Raw genomic sequence first — 14,509 nt, 5'->3', positions numbered from 1 at the left:
AGTCATTTTCTTGATTTGTGTGTTTTAGGAGTTATTTTTGTTATGCCTGGCTTCATATAATTATTTCTTCCAACTTCTTCAAATACAATTTTTGGGGATTTGTTTTGCACAAAAATAGACCTAGGGCCGCATGTGGCCCCTGGCCCACTAGTGTCCCATGTCTGCACTAGGGTTTTTAATTGAGATAATGAGTTTAATTTAGTTTTTGATTTATTATGAAATATTATATTACTTGTTCCCTGTTGGTTCAACACATTTTAACATGTGTTATTTGTCAGAATTATTTGGAGGGCAATGGACACAGGTGGGACTTGAAAGTTCACATAACACACACACACACTCTATATATATATATATATATATATATATATATATATATATATATATATATATATAGTGTGTGTGTGTAAGTAACTCAGTTAAATAAAAAGTATTTGCATGAAAAAACCCTCCAAAATAATTTGTTAATAATGGTTATTAGCATAATTAACAGCATGTTTGGAGGAAAAGTGACGGTGGATGTTTTATTCCTTTAAACCACAACAGTTTCTTTACCAATAATAAGACAAACAGCCTTTGACTGAACTTCAGTGAAAAGTATTTACTTGTCCATTCATTATTAAACACTCATTGTCGACTCTTCTTTTCTTTGGGCCACTCATTGTTGTAGATGTGTATCGCTGTGTCAGCGACGCAGTTTTGCTCCATCAACCTCCACCTGGCTCCAAGGCACTACGCTGCCTTGGAGCCAGGAGTATTCACGCGACACCACGTGATCCCACAATAAAACATCAACAAACAGCTTACTTTGATTATCCGACGTGGAAGAACTGTTTATCTGACCAGCTATCCAAGTTTCTGCTTCTACCATGAGTAAGTTCCTCTGCCGCTTCTTTTTCTTCATCTTCTTTGTAGGTGTGTTATGGCGGTGACCAATCTAACTCTGCTTTCTTCCTCATCTTACATCTTCTGTCCATACCTAGTCGGATGTCAGGCATCACAGGACTAAGTTAAAGGAATGCAGTCATAATTATGATATTGTAACGGACTGAGTCCCAATGTAGATTATTCAACGAGTGTTGTGGTTTCCCATGGACGTGAAGGCATCACTGTTATGTGCAGCTTTCTCTGCCAATGGTCGTCTTTGTTTACATGTGTTCTGCGTGTTGATTGGCTCTCAAATGGCTCTGAAAATGAATGAATGAATGAATGAATCTCATGCTTTTACATACTGTATTAACAGTGTCAGTAGCTTCCTGCCTGGGTTCTCTTATTCCTGCCTTTTCTGTAACAACAGTGTTGTTTTTGGTCAGAATTATGGATTTGAATTATTTAAATTTGAAACTAAAATAACACCTAACCTGGTTGGGACCAAGTTATACAGTGGATCAGATCTGAGCGACTATTAAAGCTCCGCCTCCTAACCAATCCCTCCTGGTGCACGCTGCACTAACACTGTTGCTCTTTGCTGTCATCATGGATAGAAATTAATTATTTTTGTTTAAGATCATAAGCTGTTCCTCCATTGTACAAAAGGTCTCTCTGCCAGGTTTCTACATTGTAATGATTGGTCAGACGCAGTAATCTCCACCCCTTTTATGGGAGCACGCATGTAGCCAGGCTGAAATCACTTGGCTTAAATTAGCGTGTTGTTATCGACCTTCATAGGACAGCTTTCTCTCTGACAGGGAATGTTTGGTTAGTTGAAGCCCACTAATGGAGATATAATTATCTGACTTCGTAGAATAGGTCCTTTGTGTTTAAGTGTTGTTTAGTGTGTCTTTGTTATCACTTTGTGTACTTTTGTTGACATTTTGCTGACGTGTTCTGTGTTCCATATATCTTCATGAATTACAATAGACCGAGGGCCTTTGTTTGCCCTAACCCAGTGGTTCTCAAAATGTTTTGGTTGTTCCAAAGACTCAATTTACTAACAATTTGAAAACGATAATGTAAATAAACAATCAATGCAATATAATACAGAAACCATGCAGTAATATTTTTTTCTTCCTTTACACATAATGTACCTTCACCTGCAACTTTTTACTCCAAACTACAAGCGAGCACCTTGTGCTAATTATTGATCATAATATGTCTAAAGAATAATTTATTTATGCCTCGTTTTAAACAGAATTCTCATTATTACTTTCTTTGTGTGTGGGTGTTTTGTTTAGTAACGTTGCTTTATAAGTAAAGGAGTCAATGTAGAAAGGATTGTAAGAAGATTAGCATTAAATTAAAAAGTTCCTCCTGTATGTCACGCCCCTCCATTCCCCACCAGGGGGGCGCACCCCACACTTTGAGAAGCACTGCCCAAACCAAATGTCATTACAGGCTATTAAACTTCCTGGAAATCCTGCCAAACATGCAGAATATGGTAAATGGGGTTAAATATTATTATTAATTTCATATTTACACTCAGCAGAACTGCACTAATACACGGTTTCACATCTGGCCGTTTGCTACACATGCTAAAGCTAACATTAGCCCACCTGTTTAACAGTAAACAATATGGTGGAAATATGTGATATTGTTCCAAAACATGCATGCAAGGATATTTCAGTGTCAGATTGAAATCTATGCTTGATTTTTGTTTTTAATTATTTTTTAAAGCAATTAAAAAAATAATAATAATATGACCATTTCCATTTCAAGAAAGTGAAGTTTGTCATATCGCTTCATTATATTTACGATTACATTTAAAAAGTAAAAATAATTAAAAATGATTATTATTAATAATAACAACAACAACAACATTATTTGCATCTCCTAATCATTAATTAAATTCCATATTTTCTGTTCGTTTTCAATAATCATGGATAATCAGGGCCCCTACACTGGATGTCACTCTATCACAGGTCATTGTATCGAATTTCGATGAATTGTGCGATTAATTAATTATGCTCTGTAATTAATGAATCTAATTAATCTCACCTAAAAATCTTGTGGATCTGTGGATCTTTGTGGATCTCTGTGTGTGTTTGCACCTTGTACTATTTTTTTGTGCTAAGACAATCATAGCAAACAGTTCCAGATTTGATGCCTTGCATTGTTCCCACTGCATTAATTTATTTGCATGTCCTCCTCCCATTTTTTTTGCTCTCCTTGTGAGCTCCGCCTACTTTACATATTCATTAGAGGGAAACACGCTAAATGGATTGAGGGCGCATTGTGACGTGCAGCGGCCACGCACCCCTGATTCCCTGGGGTTTGTACGACTAAACCTTTAGGGCTCTATTTTCCTGTCTGGATTTAGGTGTTTTTTGCGCACCTGCAGTTACGCACTTTTCTCCTACGCGTATTCTCCGGTCCAGGTTCCTGACACGATGGGCTGTTTAGAAATCACGGAACATGGAGTTTTCCCAACGCTTGTAAATGTCATTTAAATCCGTGAAAATTGTAAAGTTCACTTTTAATTTGAAACGCCTTCATTGATAAACAATGTAACAGGTTGATTTGATCAGATTATTGATCAGATCATTGATCAGATTATTGCATTGTGAGGATTGGTTGCATTCTGTCCAAGTCACAGTTAAAATCAATCTCCTTGATCAGCGCTTCATCGTCATCATCATCCACGCACATTACATCACATCGTCATCATCATTATCTGTCATTAATATTATTTACTTTGTAGTGTGAACAAACTGTGGCTTTACATTGTACATAGTGTTAAAATAGTTTAATCAGTGTGACATCTGTCAGAGTTTGTAACAAGCTGCAGCAGCAACACACACACACACACACACACACGCATGCACACAGCTGATAGGCTCTGCAACGCATGGGTAAAATATATTTAAATGTAACACATTTCATCCCGTCTCGAACTGGTAAATGTGAACATATTAGTAACGCTGATGGTCAATCCTTTGGCATGCTTGTGTGACTCCGCCCACCCCCGTGACAGCGTGTCAGTGTCGCTTTGGATCGATTATTTCTAGGAGTCTCTTCTGCAATATTATGAGTCCATGTGGCCTAAATTGTAACTAAGTCCATATTTCTAGTGCAATATAATGTTTCACCTAATGGGGGCGCTGCACATATTCCAGAGTTAGAATAACATAAGAGGAAAAGGACTTATGCACATTCTCCGGTGTGCGTAAAGCCAGATTTGAATGGGAACGCCCGCATTTCAGGGCTGCTGCACCTACAGTGCGTAACTGGGATGAAGGCATGCAGAGACTCACTTAAGTACAGGGGGAGAATAGCACACAGCTAAAAACAGTACAATACGCCCCTGAGTATTAAGAGCCCTGCACCCTCTATCAGTCATGACAGACTTCCCAAAACAGCTGCTAATGTTATCCAAAATTTGCGATAAATCAGAAAAATGCCAGCTCCAATCAGCAACATACCTGTTATAATTCCCATTATTTAGACGTCTTCAACGTCCTCAACGGAAAAGACAGACAGACACACGATCCTCCACTTCTTCCAAGAGTCGATCGTGTATCCGGCTGTGAACGTTCCATCAGGACAGGGGGGCTCTCCTCTGCCCGTTCTTTTTGTCGAGAACACTTTGTCGATTGCATTGAGAGACCAGCTTATCAATTCCGTAATTTGGGTTTTGGATTGAGATGTAGAGAGAGTCTCCTATTGGATTCTGACAAAAAAACAGCACGAGATAAGGGGGAGCAGCAGCAAGCAGGGGCAGATAAGGGCAGGAGGGAGCGAGAGAAAAAGCTTTGTTGAGAGCCAGAAAGATAAAAGCACATCATAAACAGTAAGAACACTGAATGTGTTACTTTTTCTGTCCTTCAGTTAATATAAGATAAATATAACAGACCCATCAATCACAATGCTGTAAATTATAACATCAAAAATAACATTGTTCATCACAAAAAAAAGTACTGAAATAACATCAAACAATAACTTCTAGTAGTAGTAGTAGCCCCGCCCACATCCTCTACCACAGAGTGGTCGACTGTCACTACAATCATTTATGACTGACTTTGTTCATTTGTCACTTATGGATTTATTCATTTTGGTTCTGAACCCTGTCTGAGTGTCAGTGTGGATTGGAGACACTGTCTGCTCCACTAGGACCATTGTCCCTGATAGCTGCTACATGTTAGCATTAAGGTGCTAGCTACTACATGTTAGCATTGAGGTGCTAGCTGCTACATGTTTGGCATTAAGGTACTAGATGCTACATGTTTAGCATTGAGGTGGAGGAGGAAGAGCTCCAGTGATCCACAATTTGCACACAACTAGGCTTTTGTTTTTCCTCCTGTGTTTAACAAAAATGAATGCGCACAAAGCACAAAGACGTCTCCTCAGGCTCTACCGTTATATCCGGTGCATCAGTATTATTATTATTATTATATTAGTATACAGGGAAGTCATGCAATGAAAAAGGTTCCGCGCTGTTTGGGTTTTCAGAAAGGTTGGTGACCCTTGGTCTAGTTATTGTCGCTTAAAAAAAATGTTGTCGACTAAAACTGCGATGAAAATTTTTTGTAAACAAAATGAACACTAGAACCAAACTAACCACTAAACACATTAAACACATTTTAGTACTGCAGCATATCAAAGCAATTATTCAGCTTTTCATATAAAGCACCAAAACTGGTACATGCTGACTCATGTATTCTGAACAACCCTCTGCAGAGATTTCCCTTTACTTTAACAACATGGGATATCTGTCATTTTTTTCTCTTTGCAAGTTTCTCAGAGGTGATAAATACCCAATGAGAAGTGGTTTCACAAATGTCATTTTATTATATTTCCAACCATTGTATTGGAGAAAAATTTTCATTTTTATGGGAAAATCCATTTTTGCACACAACATGAATGACAGGTTCAGAAGTATGTTGTGGTGGTGTTTGCCAGTACACAGGCTACCAGTAGTGACTTATTGACACTATTAATCACTTGGTACTATCACAGAGATGTGAGAGATATGACATAAGAGGGTTAGCACAAAGATGGCTAACTAGCTACAGTACATCATTTTTTTAAACAAAGGGAAGGAAAATATAATTTAAGAGAGGTTTATATTTTTGAACAAATTACATTTAGAACAAATGTTAGAAGAAGATACATTTCTGTTTATGATGTTAAAGTTTGGAATGATCTTGAGTATCACTTTAAGTTAATGAGTTCACTGTTTATGTTGAAAAATTCTTTAAAAAAAAACAAAATAATAATAATAAATATAAACTGATATATACTGCTGATGTTATTGATTTGTTTCTATAGTTTTTTATATAATGCTGTTTGGGGGTGGGCTCTAACAAGCAGTTACAGCTTCAGCCCATTCCATTTTTGGTTGTTTAAATGAATATTTATTCTTTGTATTGAATTGTACATGTTGGATGACAGCCAAGAACAAATAAATATCAATCAATCAGTCAATCAATCAGTCAATCAATCAGTCAATCAAAACGGTCTCCAAAAGTCTTCCAAAAGCTGAAATATCAGCGTATGCTGCTGCACTATGAACGTGAAAACTAAACACAGATAGAACACACCAGAAGAAGAAGGACTTGGGTGTGACGCTGAGGTCTCTGAGGTCCTCGTGCAGGGTCCCCCCCCCAACCCCCCACCCCATCTATTACCTGCCTCAGGTTGGGTGTACTGTGTAATAACAAGGTGCGGCTCACCAAGGTTTCACCCTTTGGATCTGTGAGCGCTGGACTTTTATCTTGGACTGAATAGACAGAAGCTGCAATTTCACAGGTGTGTGTGTGTGTGTGTGTGTGTGTGTGTGTGTGTGTGTGTGTGTGTGTGTGTGTGTGTGTGTGTGTGTGTGTGTTTGGGGGGTTCTCGTGGGATTAAGCAGAGTTAGCTAATGGTAGCATCTCAAACAGCTAATAAGCACATTGAACAACAACCACACACTGCACAGGGAGCAGCACACAGGGACAATAATCCTACTTTAATAAAGTAAATTAGTCTGGAAAAAAGAAGATAAAAACACTAATGAATTATTGATGATGTTAAACTAATCGTTTGGATTTTAAAAATTTAAATGTTGCACATTTTATCTTTTTTTATAACACAGATAAAGACAAAGTGATAAAGACTGATATTTCATATCAATTGTTCTAAGGCTGCAACAACGAATCGATAAAATTGATAAAAATCGACTATTAAAAGCGTTGGCTACGAATTTCATTATCGATTTGTTGCATCATGGGACCGTGATGCAGAGCAGTTTGATTCACCTGCAGAGCTTTGTGTGTGCGCGCAGAGTGTTTGTGTGCACACACCACAAATGTTTGTGTGTGCACACCACGAGTGTTTGTGTGTGCGCAGTGTCTCTGTGTGCGTGCACCACAAGTGATTGTGTGCGCACACCACGAGGATTTGTGTGTGCACACAGTGTTTGTGTGTGCGCCAGCGTTTGTGTGTGTGCGCCAGTGTTTGTGTGAGCGCGTGCGCCAGTGTTTGTGCGTGACTTGCGTGCACTTTTATTTCAGTTTAATCAGTTTAAGCAGGGTTTAAATGTGCTACATAGATAAACTGTGTTTAAAAAAAAATCTGATTCATCGATTAATTTATTGACCGAATAATTGATTATGAAAATAATTGTTAGTTGCAGCTTTAATTTGTTCAAATGTCCTTAAAAGCAGTGCTTAAATTGTAAATCATCAGGTCCCAGAACAAACGCTGGGTGTTGTTCTGGCATTAAGAGAGGGAATACATTTTTAAAGTGCCTTTTTCTAACTAAATTGAGCCAATAATATCACGTGAACATAAACAACCGAACAGTGTTAAAGAAACACAGACTATCACCCATTACAGAGCATCCGTTTCTCTCTCTGAGTGACATCTGTCATAATTTGCTGTGTTTCAGCAACAAGGACAGCTCAATATCACCGCTAATTTAGCCACAAAGGTCACTAAACTTTCAGAACACAAAAACCCTCAAATACAAAATATTTATAAACTTTTACAACGATAACATAAGGCCACAACTCTTCGCCTCCGAGCACTCAGCTCTCCTTCACGCTCCATGTTCAACACAACACGTACAAAACACTCATTTTTTTTTTTAAATTTTTATTCTACAAAACGCTAATTGAAATAGGGCGGTCTGCACCACTTCTGCATGGGTTGTGCACTAATGATTGCTGCAATCTCAGTGAATTCCTCGCAGCAGGTGAGGAAACGGCGTCACCAAAGGATTTAGGGACGCAACTGGTTTACCACCCTTTATTTCAGATCTTAGTGAATCCGCCCCACAATCCTCAGTGCACATGCAGAAGGTCTTTTAGTGGGAGACATGAAGCCTGTCCCTGGTTTTCAAAAGTCTCTCAATATGAGGCTCCAACTGAAAGTGAAAATGTTGAGCAGGTGAGAGTCAGACAGTAAATGTATCAGTTTACACTTAGTGTCGATTAACATTTGAGATTCAACAGGCTGAAAGCCTGCTCATAGACATATGTAGCATTCTGCCAAAGAGGAACAGCATCACATGTGCATGTTTGCAGATGTTGGAACACATCTGTAGAGGTCCTGTAAGGGAGCTCTGAATCAGACTGAAGCTCCAGCACTTCCATTTAAAGCTCCACTGAGCCACATGTACAGAAAACAGCTGCACAAAACAACTCAAATGCTGTTGCATTTTCTAGAAAACACTTTATGTTCTCAGTGTTCCACTGCTTTACATGCTCTATCTCAGTTCTGACCATAGACATGAATACGTAGACTCATCATTGAGCGGGTTGGTCCGTTGCAGCGACACGTGAGCGGGGCCGCCATATTGGTAAAGGCAAAGCTGCCCTGTAATGTAACTAATGCAGGTGAATGAACCGAAGTTCATGAAGTTATTACTTTGTAGGCGGAGTTATTCGTGAATAGATCGGGCTGAAAATTGGTAGCTATAATCTATGGATGTGTACGCATCAACGCTCGAGCCCGATTTTTGATTTGGGCCCAGAGGGATCCTAAGGGGCCCCAAAAGAAAAAATAAAATAAAAGTTGATTTCTTTTCGATTTATTTGCAAGTTAAATATTACGACGGTTGGTGGTACGAATCATTGGCACATACCAATATATAAATTGGGCCCATTACCCCATACGTGTCGCAGGGGCACCAGGGGGCCCCCGGGGGCCCCATTTTTCGAATGAATACTCTTCCATTAGTTCTTGTTAGATCTGAATGCAGTTTGGTGTCAATACTCCATGAATGAATATGAAGAAACGCTCGGAGCCCTTTTTTTGAAATGGGGCTCGGGGGCCCATCCCCCCATTTCCGGTAATTTCCTAGTTTATGGGAATTTAGTTGTGCGATATATAGTTTCAAAGGTAACTCAACGTAGATTACGATTATGCCTTGCACAATTTGATTAGGGGCCCAAAGGACCCTTTTTCGTCAATTTTCATTAATGTTAGTGGTACCGAATCATTGACACATTCCAATATATGAATGGGGCCCCTTACTTCGTACGTGTCACGGGGGCACCAGGGGGCCCCATTTTTCAAATGACTACTTCTTCATTAATGCTCATTTATTCCAGCTGTAATTTGACATGGATATACAATGAGCGGATGTCTAGAGCCTCTTGGAAACCTTTTTTTACTCTGTGGACCCGAGTCATTTGACTGACTGCTCGGGAACGTGGTACGTGCTATTCAGCGCAGAGACGTTCCGCGAGCATGGCCATCAGTGATGTGCCGTGACCACTAGGGTTGGGTAGGCACGTTGCAAATCGAGACCACTAATGACAATTTCATTTGTTTCTGCTGTCAAGTGTTAATTCAATTCAAATCAATTTTATTTGTATAAAGCAATTTCCAACAGTCATCTCAATGCGCTTATCAAAATATAAAATTCATAATAAGAAAGAAAAAACCCAATAAGATCCACATGAACAAGTATTTAGCCATCTAACAAAATCAACATCATAAACACCATTAAAGAAACATTATATAATATAGTCTCCATAATCTCCCAACAACATATATCTCATGACACGGCTGCACGTCTGTTGTTTGTTAGAAACACAGAAACATGGAGAAAATAACAACAACAACAACTGTAGAAAATACCAACAATGTTCTGACCTTACCTTTGCTGAAGGTCTGGTAACTCAGGTGTTGGTCTCCATCTTTTAAAAACTGTCGTTTTTCCTCAAAACAAAGTTTCTCTATCATCTCTAGCGCTGTCATCCTGACTGTAGTGTTATCCCGCCCACTAGCTAGAGAATGTAGCAGCAGTGGTCACGTGTCATCTATTCACTAATGTACTGTGAACTTAGGTATAGCATTTAGCATAGCGCGGTTACATCTAATGGCAGCTCTCTACGAACCTTTGCACATTAATGGTTGTCATCTTGGGGACCTGACTGCGCAAGAGCAAACACGTAAAAACACGCAATGAGAATGGAGGCAGAGGAGCAACGTGCCTTTGGGAGGGGGCGTGGCCTCCCTCTGCCTTACAGCGGAGTGAAAAAAAAAAAGACTGTGCAGCTGTTCCAGGAAATAGCGCTGTTTATTAATTTGGGCTATGAAACGCACAAAATGCTGACATTTTCAAACTTATAGGTACTGTAGGCTATTGGAAATGGAAAAATAAATCATTTTTATATTATGATTAAAACAAATAATCAAAATATCAATTCACCCTTAGGTAGGCATTGCCTACCTTGCCTACCCTGACGGCACGTCACTGGTGGCCATAGTTCATCAGAACTTGTTATTACAGTAACCCATTCACACACATTAATATATTTGGGGAACAAATAGGCGTGAAAACAATGTACCTGTAGGTAACTTTGAATTTGAAAATGATATTCAATGTTTACTCCTTATACTGTATGTTTAGGACATAGCCAAGCACAAAACCATGTGTTTTTTACAGCTACCAATGTATGTAACACTTGTGTGATAAATATTGAAATATTAACATTATTTATTCTGGAAATAACCTGATTTCCTAATAAAAAGGACAAATGTTTACATTTAACTGATTTTGATGAATCATTTTACTTTTCATTGATTGCTGAAAATATTTACATACAGATGTTTGTACAGGGGGCATTTATAACGTAATTGTAATTGACTTTGATAAAAAAAAATTGTAATTTAATTGTAACGGGAAAAAATGCTGAGCAGTGTAATTGTAATTGAATTGTAATTGAACATGGATAATTGAAAACACAATTGTAATTCACTTTCTGAGGTTAAAAACAATTGTAATTTAATTGTAATTGGAAAAAATGCTGAGCACCGTAATCGTAATTGAATTGTAATTGAACATGGATAATTGTAAATGTAATTGTAACTGAAGAATGTAATTGAGTCCAACCTTGGTGGTGGTGGTGATGATGATGATGATGATGATGATGATGATGATGATGATGAAGGAGGACTAGAGAGTGACTTCCTGTCCTGTGGCAGGTCTCTGGCGGTGGGGCCCCATTACTCGTCTCTGGGCTCCCAGCCCATCCTGTGTGGCAGCATCCCTGGGCTGGTGCCCAAGCAGCTCCGCTTCTGCAGGAACTATGTGGAGATCATGCCCAGCGTGGCCGAGGGCGTGAAGATGGGCATCCAGGAGTGTCAGCACCAGTTCAGGGGGCGGCGCTGGAACTGCACCACCGTCAACAACAACCTGGCCATCTTTGGACCCGTCCTGGACAAAGGTGTGACACACACATACACACACACACACACACACACACACACACACACACTGCTTCACCATCACCTGTTTGTTGTGCTTTGACCTCCTTATGGAAGCCTGTATCTGTCACTAAAAAAATCACTGTGGCAACTAGTCATAATTATGAACTAGAAAGTCATAATTATGAAAAAGAAATTCAAAATTATGAGTTAGTAAAGTCATAGTTATGAGATAAAAAGTCATAATTGTTAGATAAGTCATAATTATGAGAAAGAAAGTCATAAGTAAGGGATACAAGGTCATGATTATGAAATTATATATATATGTATATATATATATATATATATGTATATAACTTTATATATGAAGTTATAATTATGAAATAAAAAGTTCTGATTGTGAGAAAAGTCATAATTATGAAGTACTCTATCACATTTACAGCAGCTCGTTTACATTGGATTTGAAAGAGAACATTTAAATTTAAAAGAAACACAAAAATGTGACAGAATCATTTTGTAATACAGACTGGAGAAGCATGCGTGCAACAGTGAAACAGTGTAACAGTGTAACAACAGTGCAACAGTGTAACAGTGTAACAACAGTGCAGCAGTGTAACAGTGTAACAACAGTGTAACAGTGTACACAGTGCAACAGTGTACACAGTGCAACAGTGTAACAACAGCGCAACATTGTAACAGTGTAACAACAGCGCAACAGTGTAACATTGTAACAACAGTGTAACAGTGTACACAGTGTACACAGTGCAACAGTGTAACAACAGTGCAGCAGTGTAACAGTGTAACAACAGTGTAACAGTGTACACAGTGCAACAGTGTACACAGTGCAACAGTGTACACAGTGCAACAGTGTAACAACAGCGCAACAGTGTAACAGTGTAACAACAGCGCAACAGTGTAACAACAGTGTAACAGTGTACACAGTGCAACAGTGTAACAACAGCGCAACAGTGTAACAGTGTACACAGTGCAACAGTGTACACAGTGCAACAGTGTAACAGTGTAACAGTGTAACAACAGTGTACACAGTACACAGTGCAACAGTGTAACAGAGTACGCTTTGTACACTGTTACACTGTGTAACAGTGTACACAGTGTAACAGTGTAACAGTGTACACAGTGTAACAGAGTACACAGTGTAACAGTGTAACAGTGTAACAGAGTACACAGTGTAACAGAGTACACAGTGTACACAGTGTAACAGTGTAACAGTGTACACAGTGTAACAGTGTACACAGTGTAACAGTGTACACAGTGTAACAGTGTAACAGAGTACACAGTGTAACAGTGTAACAGTGTAACAGTGTACACAGTGTAACAGTGTAACAGAGTACACAGTGTAACAGAGTACACAGTGTAACAGTGTAACAGTGTACACAGTGTAACAGTGAGCCCATGCAGGGGAAGTCCGTCCAGTCTTGTCTGAGTTTTCTTTAGCAGGGGATCCCCGTGTTTCCCTCCACAGTTTTGTGAACTTTATTTTGAGTTGAGAACATGAGAACACGTTTCCTGATTGAAGAGTAGCTTAGTTTCAGGTTCGTGTTTGCTCTGATCATCAACTCAGGCTCTAGAAAACACAGACTGAATAAACAAGAAGCATTTATTACAGTAAATAAGTCAAGCAGCAAGATTAAACATGTCAAGAAGATTTAGAGGTAAAATGATGTTACATTCATGTCTGCTCCTCTTTCTGCATCGTTTATTGCATTGAAATGTGTAGGAAAAGGTCAAATAGAAGGTAAGAAGCCATGGATTTAATTAGGATAGTTATCCAAATATTCAACTGTTACATTCATGGTTTCTGGGCAAACATCTGAGGATTGTGTTCATCATGTCTTTTTGTATAATAATGACATAAATGTTTCCGTTAAACCGGATTAATACACAGTCCCTGTCTAAGTCTATATCTGAGGTTGTGTTTAAACCATTTGCTGAGCAGAAAGACATAAATATTGAGAATTAAAGCTTCAAGCAGCGATGAACGGGCCCTCATAACCACACGCATGTCAGGAAGTGGTGCACGTTGAGGTGTGTTGTATGTCAGGGTGTGGCAGAAATGTTAAAGTGTTGAGGCGTAGCCAACCATTTTCAAGGATTATATCACAAATTTTCCTGCAATGTTCTGTAAAAATATAATGTCTATGATTTCCTTTTACCAATAGGTGGCGCTATGACTATCAATGATGGTTGGGTTAAACCGTAACTCATTTTTTAGGCAAACTCTTAAAGGGCCCATGTTACGCTAATCCAACTTTTCTGTGTTTTAAACATGATAAAGTGCTATTAGAGCTTCATAGACATGTACAAAGTGTTTTTTTCATTGATTCCCTTAATCGTTAGTTAGAGGATGATTTTCTTACTGCAGGGTGAGCACAAACACATCACTCCAAAAATATCATGTTGTCCACCTCACATTGATGGTAAAGAGATGTAATTTATGTGTTGATGACGTTTTGTGAAAGAGTTATTGATGCTGGAAGTCTGAATCTGTGAATATCTGCCAACTTTACCAGACAGTGTTACAGTCCAAATAGTATCCAGATAATCTGGTGACTGACTATTGACTGTGAGGCTGGTGTGAGGAACAATAGATGTTAGAACTTCTACCATTTGACACTTATATACAGTATATATATATATATATTTCGAGGGCATTAAAAATATTTAATGTTTTAATACCTCTAGCCACTAACAGCAACAGAACACACACGGAAGTTGATCACGAGAAACGAGGAACACCCGTAGATTCATTACACCACCTCTGGTTAACTGTAATCACATATAGTGTGTGCTTTTCGTAACATTGTTTTTAGTTTTTATTTATTTATGCTTTAATAATGTTTCAATTCACCAGTTTATCGGTAATGTGACTTATGTGTTGCTCCTTTTTTGTCTGAGAGTAAAAGTCCGTCCCCCT

General features: G+C 38.7%; 1 protein-coding gene across 1 annotated transcript in view; it reads left to right on the top strand.

Annotated features, from left to right (window-relative positions):
• Positions 1-14,509, top strand: part of wnt3a (wingless-type MMTV integration site family, member 3A) — a 60,240-nt gene that overhangs the window by 19,002 nt on the left and 26,729 nt on the right. The window contains exon 2 of the mRNA XM_028473004.1: positions 11,353-11,594. Coding sequence (XP_028328805.1) covers positions 11,353-11,594 — 242 coding nt within the window. The remainder of the gene's footprint in view (positions 1-11,352; positions 11,595-14,509) is intronic.

The sequence above is a fragment of the Gouania willdenowi genome, chromosome 17 (assembly GCF_900634775.1).
Source record: "Gouania willdenowi chromosome 17, fGouWil2.1, whole genome shotgun sequence".
Classification (NCBI taxonomy): domain Eukaryota; kingdom Metazoa; phylum Chordata; class Actinopteri; order Blenniiformes; family Gobiesocidae; genus Gouania; species Gouania willdenowi.
The sequence above is the reverse complement of the archived record's forward strand: the minus strand, read 5'-3'. Positions and strand labels throughout refer to the sequence as shown.